General features: G+C 34.7%; 2 protein-coding genes across 4 annotated transcripts; one reads left to right on the top strand and one right to left on the bottom strand.

The window, feature by feature from the left end:
- The first annotated feature begins 15 nt into the window (after nucleotides 1-15).
- On the top strand, nucleotides 16-1,316 carry LOC149739476 (uncharacterized). Its single transcript, XM_089871676.1, has 2 exons — nucleotides 16-654; nucleotides 706-1,316. The coding sequence occupies exons 1-2, from the start codon at nucleotides 210-212 to the stop codon at nucleotides 1,155-1,157; spliced, it is 897 nt and encodes a 298-aa protein (XP_089727802.1). The 5' UTR covers nucleotides 16-209; the 3' UTR covers nucleotides 1,158-1,316.
- A 3,730-nt stretch (nucleotides 1,317-5,046) lies between these two features.
- On the bottom strand, nucleotides 5,047-9,341 carry LOC149739475 (ornithine decarboxylase-like). Of its 3 annotated transcripts, none has more exons than XR_016384350.1 (11): nucleotides 9,045-9,341; nucleotides 8,813-8,986; nucleotides 8,547-8,719; nucleotides 8,352-8,486; nucleotides 8,087-8,240; nucleotides 7,831-7,972; nucleotides 7,662-7,762; nucleotides 6,552-6,669; nucleotides 6,406-6,493; nucleotides 6,041-6,094; nucleotides 5,047-5,837 (listed from the first exon to the last, which is right to left on the bottom strand). XR_016384350.1 is itself a non-coding variant. In XM_089871667.1 (11 exons), coding segments are annotated over exons 1-10 (1,215 nt in total). In that variant the 5' UTR covers nucleotides 9,174-9,341; the 3' UTR covers nucleotides 5,047-5,837; nucleotides 6,041-6,071. The 3 variants fall into 3 exon arrangements, 2 of the variants coding, with proteins under 2 accessions (XP_089727793.1, XP_089727791.1); XM_089871667.1 differs by having other exon boundaries at nucleotides 6,041-6,072; XM_089871665.1 differs by lacking the exon at nucleotides 6,041-6,094 and having other exon boundaries at nucleotides 9,045-9,339.
- Nucleotides 9,342-9,890: the final 549 nt, after the last annotated feature.

Genomic DNA, 9,890 nt, shown 5'->3' with positions numbered 1-9,890 from the left:
TAACAACAATATTAAATCAGAGATACATAAACAAGAGATTGGCAATGACGTCATTATGCGAGAGAATTGACCGGTAACTTGATTTTTGGTCACGCCTCAATGAACAATCCCTATAAATGCGCGGGAAAGTGGATACGCCGATGACGGAAAAATACGATTTTTCAACGATCTAGTATATTTCGATAACTGGAAGTCTAATAACCGTTGAAATGGAATATTTATCGTCTTGTTCGCCAGAGCAGTTGAAAAACATAGTTGTAGTTATTGATACAGAGGAGGAAAATAGTGATTCGGCTAAAAACGGTGAAGGTGGAAGCGCATCTTCAGTCGTCTGCAGCGACGGCCGGGAATCCAACGAAATAGTACTCAAAGTACTTCGTGATAACGGCGTGACTGATCTTGAAGGTTCGATAACTTCTACCTTAACTAAACTGTATTCTTTATTTCCAAACATGGATGCATACTACAGCGAAGTCACACAAATGCTATACAACGCAAAGCAGCATTTCCCAGGTCTCCCAAAAGTAGAAGCAGCGCAGACTGTCCGAAAAATTACGACTGACATGCAACAAAAATACACTGCAGTTACGGCAATACAACAGAATGAAGTTAAAGACATAACTCCGCAAGATGTGCGAATAATTGATTACATTGGTAAGTTTGTAGAAATTGCAGCACTGCTTCGTTAATTTTTTTTTGTTTTAGGTGGTTTCATTATTCGAACATACATTGGGAATAAATATGTACATCCGTTGTTGGACTATTTTAGAAGAAATGAACGTACTGGTATGGTAGAACAGAGAAATTGGATTGATAACAGCAATGGTGGGCTTTGCAGTATTTCTGATAACTTGTTAAAGGCTTTGGTACATGCAGAGAAAGAATTTAGATTGGTAAATTGTTGCCACAGTACACAAATCAAAACTGAACAAATTGTCATTAACACAATGAAACAGTACGCCCTGACAAGTATTGTTTCAAACATTTCCTTTCATAGTAACTATGACAATACTCAAGTTTTTTCAGCTATGGAATTGATAGTTTCAAAATATGTAAAAATTCGAGCATTCAGCCATACCAAACAGTTGAAAAACATGTATGACTCAAAGATCTGTCGTCAGTCTAAAGGCACCCGGAAGACTTTAAAACGGTCCTAAAAAAAATTGCAATTGAAACCAAATTTCTGCGACACCCGAAACAGTTTATTATGTGGCTACTAAAGATATTGCATTTGAAACTAAATTTCGGCAACACCCGAAACTTTATTTTGTGGCTTTTATGTTTAAAACTATTTTATGAATAATGATACAACTTGTTTCAGGTATACTATATATACATTACATTATTAAGTAAATTACCAAACTGAAAAATGCCAGCAACTCACTGTTCTATCCCAGGATGCAGTACAGATACCAAATACTCCAAACTATCCATCTTTACCATCAACAAATTTGCAAAAGGGAATCTAAAAAATTGGCACCAGCAATTAGAAAATGTTATAAGAAAGTACAGGGACAGTAAAAGTAAAGATGACCACATTGAGGATGTCTTACATAAAGGCAATGCCGAGATTTGTGAACTGCATTTTGACAAAGAAGATATTAAAATATACCCTGTATCAGGAAGGAAACAATTAAAATATGGAGCCATGCCAAAAAACAATTTACCATTCCGAGTAGGTGACAAGCCATCGGCAACCACTAGGGCCGTTCCTGTCAGAATCATTCCAAACGTGCATAACTCACTTTCGGACATCTTCAAATCTTTTTCTAAAATTAAGAGAAAGGGTTGGACTCTTGAAAATGACAACCAACATATAATTCTAAGAAAAGTTACCAATTCTAAATTTAGTCATCCAGATCTTCTAGTGGCAATTAACACCCGGCTTCAATACAAGATAATATGCAATAATGCAATATATATTGTAATATATCAATGGGCAGAACTAATTTCTGTTAAACCCAGCTGTACATAGAATAACATAAAATCCAAAAAAATGTTGTACCCTTGGCACTTGCTACCTGTTACCCAATTTTGTTGTTTTAACCCTCTATATAACTGCTCTGTGACCCAAATTTGGATCTTGAGGAAGAGCCTTTGTCCTGCTTTAACAAAAAAAACCTCAGGGATGAAAAAATTGGGTATGAGCAGCAGGACAGATCAAGGCATAAGCACCTTGAGTTAAAAGCCTATATATTTTTTTTTTAATTTATTGTGAAAATAATTAAATTAAATTTATTACGAGAATACAAACTGTACATTAGAATGATTATATATACCATCACGAGTTCATTACGGCAATGTGTCATAGACCACGTCTTTTAAATTATGACAGGTAATGAACAAAATCACTTACTTTTTGTATTTCCGGTGCGCCGATCCGCACGAAAATTTGTACGAAACACCTACTTAGCATACACAGATACTCCTATTTTGGATTAAGGCAAAGAATATACCTAACAGGTTCAATGAAAGTTACTAAACTAAAACGTATCGAAATCGTCTGTTGTCGCAATTCCGCACGTGGTGGAAAAAACAAGACAATGGGCCTGTTCAGTCAGGCGTGAACGTTAGAAGAAGGAGCTCAAGTTAAACAATCGAAATGACGTCATTGCCAATCTCTTGTTTATGTATCTCTGATTAAATATAAATGTTAATTCTCGTTACAAAAAAAACATATTTACAGCATTGTCGGTGAAGCAACCCCAGGAAGAATTACTTCTTTTACAAGAGATCACAGATCTAATGAATGAGCACGTTTTAAACTAATTAGCATAATATAGTAGGGTCGGGGAAGATGGGACACCTTTTACTCATAACATCCAAATAGCCTGATCGTGTTTTAAACAATTACCAACGGTCTGTGGAAGTCGTGAAGATACGTTTTATAATTCATTAAATGTTCTTTGTTTACTACCAAATGAAAAGAGAAAACAAAATGAAAAGGTGTCCCATCTGCCCCCACCCTACTATATTAATTAATCCTTTAACTGCAACGGTCGACTGGGCTCAATGAAAAGCAAATTTGAAGTAACTAACAAAACGGGTTCTAGTCACCATTGGTGACTGTAGAGCAGTAGGCAGAATGTATTTATACATGTATTATAACTAATGAAACTTATGACGTATGAGGATAAAGTGATTGGTAAAGAATATGTGTAAATACGCTTTGTACAACTCCAGTACCACGTGTTTATTGTAACTTACACTAGTTAACGTTGTCGTCGCTTAAAAACGTTTATTTCATGAATTTTGACAAACTGTAACCACGCAGAAATTAGGTAATGTTAGAAGTTAATATTATTCATATGATGTTGAATTAAAAATAATGTTTCAATTACGATTAATGAAAATACGATATAAGAGTAGTGCATTTAATGCGTCCCCACTTAAATAGTAATAGTTTGATACAGTCGTGAATCGTTGTGAGGATTTCTTATCTCACCAACACGTGCAGTCGTGCACTCCAAAACTCCCAATGTCTCACATTCCTAGACCTTATAGCCGCTGTTTCGAAATGTGGTATAATAGGGAGTTACAGCTCAACCGGTTAAATCGCGAGCCGGGAACAGATAACAGCGTAATGTTCCGAGTTCGATCCTCGCCCGGTGTAACAAATATTTTAGACTTTTTTTATTTATAATTGCACACTAACGTAAACAAAGCGCAAACTTACCGATTACTGTGTTATTACTGGGTTCCCGATGTTTGCCATTTTCACTTGACTCGCAAGCGTTACAATCATTAATTACTCATTATTTGGACGATTTCATACGCTTTGGTTTATAAGGCTAAGCTTAGTTAAAATTATTGTATCGAATACAGTCGATTAATCAATGGTAAAGTACGTTTTAAGTACGAGTTAGCGCCTTAAACAAACAGAAATGTAATCGTTAATTACTCGCTAATTAGGCGATCATATGCAATATATGGTTTATAAAACTATGCTTAGTTTAAAATACTTTATAGAGTATAATCATTTAATTAAAGTTTAAGGTACATTTTAAATTTGACGCATTTGCTCAAACAATAAAGTAATCGTTAATTAATCGCTAATTATGTGGTTTCGATTCTGAAAATTTAGAAAATTTAAATTATAAATATATATTATGATTTGATTTCAATCAGGAGATTAAAGAATAAATGCTAGAATTAAAAATTGAGGTAAGTGCGGAAAAAAGTCTAAAAAACAACAACAACAACAACCGTTCGACGAAAAAGGATCTATATGACCACTGCTCAACAACTTCTATGGCTTTGGCGGTACAGTACGTATTAATGCCTAAACAAGATAGCTAAATTCGAATGAGTAAGCACGTCTTAAACTAATTGGAATAGTATTATTTTGCCTTTTTACTTCAACCCATTTTACGTGTTTCAAACCGATTTCTAGCTTAAGATCGCAAATTCGCAACCCCTACATTTTTTAAAAAGTCGACGCTATTATTGCAGGGTGGGGGAAGACGGGACACTTTGTCAGACTTTTGGCCATGGTATCATAGTAGGCTACTCTAAACACTACTAGAACAACGCTTGGCAGTTATTTGTTTGTTCTTTGATGACGTAATATTTTGTCACACATAAGTGGCTAGGTCTAAGCGGTTTTGTTTCTGATCGAATAAACTGAGCTGTGTGCATCGTTAATATTTAATCGGTTTGCGCCAAATTACCTGGTAAGTGTATTCAGCAGCATGCTATGGTTAAAGCTGTTGTTAAATGTTGTGTTTTAATTAAAATGTTTTATTAAATAGTAAAATAATATTTATATAAGCTAAGCAACTTTTATAAAAACTGTTGAAAGTGCCTGCTATCCACTGCGCTGTTCCCGGTGTCGGAAAAAATCGTTCCCCGGCAAAAATCGTTCCCATTGACCTTTGACCCTTGATGACGACATTCGTGAAAACAGTTACACTCCAGCGACTAAATACGCCGCCGTTGCATACAACTATATGCAATTTTTTTCATCTTCCCTTTAATATATAATTTTATCTCTCACGGTAAAAAGACCTTCTTTTATAAAAATCCTAACCAAAGATTAACATCACACAATGTTAACAAATTTAGTGTTTAGAGTACCATGGTGGTGTGCAGTAACGAATATCTGATTAAATATTACAAAGAAGAGAAGGAAATTACCAAAAATACAACAACTGTTTAAAACACGCCGCCAGTAAACCTTATACCTGAGTAAAAGTGTCAAATGAAATTGTGGCTGCTAAACTACAAATATAACATAGATAATTTCCGACCACGCAGTTAAGTAAGGAAATGCAATATTTTAAATATATAGTAGAGTGGAACAAGATGGGACGAGACTTTTTTCAATTTTCTTTTTACGGACCCCCATTTAATGATAATTATTAATTACCTCATGCTATGTATGTTACTTTGTAGGTGATTCTTTTTTTTTAATTTTTAAAGCGTACAGTATTTCGTGTTATTTAGATGTATTCCTAATAATAAATACACTTTTTAATAAAAATTAACAAAGATTTTTGACTGTGCCGTCTTACCCTGTGCGTTTTCGAATTTGTAAATTACACCTGTTGTGCGAATTGCTAAATAACGCATTGTGTGGTTTAATATATATTATGTTGTCATTAATGAAGGAATGATTGTACTAATTCGTGGTTTCACCCATAAACGTCATGTATTTTGATTTTGAAAATATTGGGCACTTTGTGCGTAAGTGTCCCATCTTCCCCCACTTTACCATTATATTTTCTAGAACATTTAGTTAAACAAAATCCAAAGTTTTTCCAGTGCCAATTGTTTCAAGTTGTTGATATTGCCCAAATAAGGGAGACTTGGGGTCTAGTTTATCTGCGATATCGTTCCTAAAAATACAAAATTAAATTATGGTATTTTATAGATTCTACCAGTACGGTACAAAGTGTGTGTGCACGTTTTCAATGTACTTTTTTCGTTAAAAAAGTGTTTTGTACCTGTTCTTAGTGTTGTTTATCTGTACATAGCATTTTTCAATTCTTTACAGAATATATTACAGAATAATATTTTAAATATCAAAATAAATGTTTACCTTTAAAACCGAGCACTTATCGAGTAGTCAATCTTGAGACAAACATATATATTTCTATAAATTGTAGCTATTTAAAACACTACGATGCAATAGTTTAAACTTTAAAATGAATAGAATCATAGATTAGCGTGTACGTTTCTAAGTGTGTTTATCCTTTTTTTTTATAAAACATTTGTACAATGTTACGTACCCATTCATTAGAATTATGCTCTCTTGAGTTAGGTATTTTGGGTGAATTTTAAATTAAAGTTTAATTGCGTTCTAATTTAGCGAAGTTAGTAGCTTAAATGTTGTTATGTTTAAACATTGCTTTGTTGTAATGAACAAATGTTTGATAAGAAACATTGAAAAATTCGCATGATTACCATATATCCTGTGCGATGTAGAACTCCGTCTTTAAAACCATGTAGCCATTAAAACCAATGCTAACTAACGAAGAATAAGCTCCCATGTCTGTAAATGTAAAAGTGAGAACATAATGTTGAACAAAATTATTAAAATACAAGCTTACTGTCAAAGAACCACCAATCACCAATCCGAGCTTCCGGCAACATAATATTGTTCAATACGATATCAACGCCTGCGCCCGTAGGACCGTACACATTACTGGCATATACCTCACAGTTTTCCTGTAAACAAAGTTTGTATACACTTTTCTTTCTTAAAATAAACGTTTTTTTCTTTGAATGCAAAGGGGCTAATAACAGGTGGGTATTTTGGCTTACAAACTAAAATAGAATATACTAAAAAAGGCTATTATAGAGGGCGCCATGCTCGAACACCAATTGATAAACATTGTATTCTACAAATGTATATAAACTTGTAATAACAGAAAATTGATAATAAATATTGATAAAATTTACATTTTCCCTACAAATTAAGTATTGCTACATGTTTTTGGCACAAGCCACTTCTCATATATTATTTTGTTATTGTGTTAGTATATTATATTTGAATAACCCTTGAAGTATAAATTATTGAATTAAAAGCAAACCTTTCAAAGTTTGGCAATGAAAACCTAGTATTCTGCAACTTGTAGTTAACCTACCGAATTTAACCGACTGTACCAGTTTCTTTGCCATGTAAACTTTATATATATAACGTTAAACCATATTTTTTGTTGTTTTTATCTTAAAGTAAAATATTTCTGTTTTCATTCACAAAACTAAAACTAGTTTTATGAGACAAATTCAGTTTTATGAGACAAATCAACTGTACGAAATGTTCAAGTTGTTTTTTTTAATAAATTTATGAAACTGGTGTATTCGTTCACACTCACAAACTACAATATTTCATCGGCTTTACTATAATTTGGCAAGCATTTGAAATTAGCTCTATACTATTTCGCATATTTTTAACCGTTCAGGAAACACTGATAATTTCTATTTATATAACATATTTTTAACATTTAGAAAGAGTAATCGACTTTGACGCGCCCTTTTTGAAGTCGTGATAATATACTGTCGAATAATTCTGTAACATTTTATTTTTCAGATTGTTATTAAATGGGGGTCCGTGAAAGGAAAACTAAAAAAAGTCTCGTCGGACAAAGTGTCCCATCTTCCCCCACCCTATTATATATATTAGCGTGTAGCATATTAAAATTTTACAATACACCTACTGCCTTGCGAGACAAGCTTTCTGGGATTCTTTCAAATTCTTCGAAAAGCGTCATACAAAATGTTGAGAAAACTCCAGCTCCTATGTAATACTTTGCTCGGTCTGTACAAAAAATGAGTATATGTCAATGCTTTATGCGTTACATTAAATAAACTATGGTGTAAGCTTACCATTAACGAGCGCTTTACCATGCACAGATGTTACGAAGGCGAATGCATTTTTCACGAAGAATCTACCGGGTTCAGCAATCACTGTTACGCCAGTTTGAGGCGGAAAAAGCTTGTCAACAGTTGCAGTTACTGTTTCACTTATCTAACACCAGGGAAAAATGTTAGAAGTAAGTTTTAATTTACGACTATGTAAACACATCAATAATTTGGTCGTTATAATAGCCGAGCTCAGCAGCCACGCGAATAGTTGTCTAACCTCAATAAAATTTTCGCCACAAACGAATCCACCGCCGATGTCGATGATTTTTAAATGTACTTCATTTGAAGTTGCAAAGTCGTAAAGTTTTTTACACTTTTGTAAACAGTTTCTAGTCGCTTCGGAAGAATCGCTTCCACTCCCAGGATGAAAACTCGAAAAGTAAATAAATGTTAAATGACCCGATGAATTTGTTTATTTTAACGTTATTGTATAAACACCATGCACGTATAAAACTTATACTACACCAAACGGGACAACATACCAAATCCCAACCAAATTTAAGTCCAGCTGTTTGCATAGTAATATCAGCTTCCTGGCTTCTGGCATTGATGCGCCGAATTTGTCACCGAATTTGATTCCCCTTTCAAATTCCGTCACATCCAAACGCATGAGTAACCTGTCGCACAGAAACGTTGTTGTTTGTTTAAAAAAGGGGCACGTTAAAAAAATACTTTACTTTCCAGTTGAATGAATTCGTTTAATTTTGTGCAGCTCGTCAGCGTTGTCAAAAGTCATGGTACGAACACCGCTTTGACAAGCATACTCAATATGAGAAGACATCTTGCATGGTATGGCAAAAATGATGTCATCAGGTTTCACTCCGCACTTTAAGGCACTTTCAATTTCAAACTAAAAGTATATATGATCGTAAATTATTATTGTAACTGCATATTTTGCAAGACGTTTAGGCACTTTGCGCTACCAGCAAAATCTCCAACATACCTTGCTTGCACAGTCGAAGCCCACACCCAACGACGCTAGCAGTTGTACCACTGGTTGTGAGGGATTGCACTTCATTGCGTAGTACGGCCTGATTTGAGGCATATGTTTCGTCCACAGTTGTAGGTTTCGTACAATTTGTCCAAGGTCTCCGATGTAAAACGAAGAGTCCCATTCCTAAAAACTCCTCAATTTAGAGCACACGCAAACATGAATGAGTGAAATTCAAACTTACGTTTAATTTGTTTTGCGAGCAAACAAACGTCTTTGCTAATTTCTTTCTACTGTCACCTTCAGCTACCCCATACACAGGAGGTTCTAAGCTTATGTGAGGCTTTAAACATACTAGATCAGCAGCATGCATGGTGTCTTAGTCTACTTTGAAAGTTTGAGAATGAATATTAAACATCCGTGTTGCGTAACTACAACATCTTACGTAACTGTGTTTATGATTGAGCGACACATGTTGCATTTTTACAGCAAGTACAAAAAACTATGTGCCCAGTCTGCCCGTTCGGCAAACCAACCTCACTTTTCAGTGTAAAACAGTCTTTCCTGTTATATTGCTTTCGTACACGTGTTTCATGCTATAAAATCCCTCCTATTTTCTCTGTTAGGAGGGCAGTATGAGTTTTATTATACTCTTTCTGTCCTCACGTTTGTCTCTGGGTTGATGCCACTCGTTTGATTACCCAGTTGTGGCAATTGCCTCGCCTTGCATACACACAACTGGGTAATTGTTTTATTATCACGATTAGAATGACGGGAAAGTAGATGTTACAAAAGCAGCGAAACTGCATTCAATTCCTGTCATGCTTTTGTTTTCGCTATACAAAGTTGCTTTATATTCAATTTTTACGCATTAGTGTTAAATTTAGCTATCTTTATATCATTAAATCTGTGCTAGAGCACAATCAACCGCTACAACACCTTCTAAAACCACTGTGCGCCTATCATTTACAATAGTGACCAAGCGAAATGGGGACGGAGTTGGCGGTCACGCGAATAGAAAAAAGAATGTATCGTGGTTTTGGGCAGTTGCGCGTTCTACTCTTTTTTATTTACTACTAGAGCCTAATCG

This window comes from Ciona robusta, chromosome 2, assembly GCF_009617815.1.
Source record: "Ciona robusta chromosome 2, ASM961781v2".
NCBI classification, from domain to species: Eukaryota; Metazoa; Chordata; class Ascidiacea; order Phlebobranchia; family Cionidae; genus Ciona; species Ciona robusta.
Note: the sequence above shows the minus strand (reverse complement) of the source record. Positions and strands in the feature narration are given on the sequence as shown.

Excerpts from the sequence above, each read along its gene's own strand:
- LOC149739476 (XM_089871676.1), top strand. The coding sequence starts at position 210 with ATGGAATATTTATCGTCTTGTTCGCCAGAGCAGTTGAAAAACATAGTT. Across the intron at positions 655-705 it reads GCGAATAATTGATTACATTG|GTGGTTTCATTATTCGAACA; the intron begins GTAAGTTTGTAG and ends TTTTTGTTTTAG.
- LOC149739475 (XM_089871665.1), bottom strand. The coding sequence starts at position 9,173 with ATGCATGCTGCTGATCTAGTATGTTTAAAGCCTCACATAAGCTTAGAA. Across the intron at positions 7,973-8,086 it reads GTGGCGAAAATTTTATTGAG|ATAAGTGAAACAGTAACTGC; the intron begins GTTAGACAACTA and ends CCCTGGTGTTAG. Across the intron at positions 6,494-6,551 it reads TGATTGGTGGTTCTTTGACA|ACATGGGAGCTTATTCTTCG; the intron begins GTAAGCTTGTAT and ends TTACATTTACAG.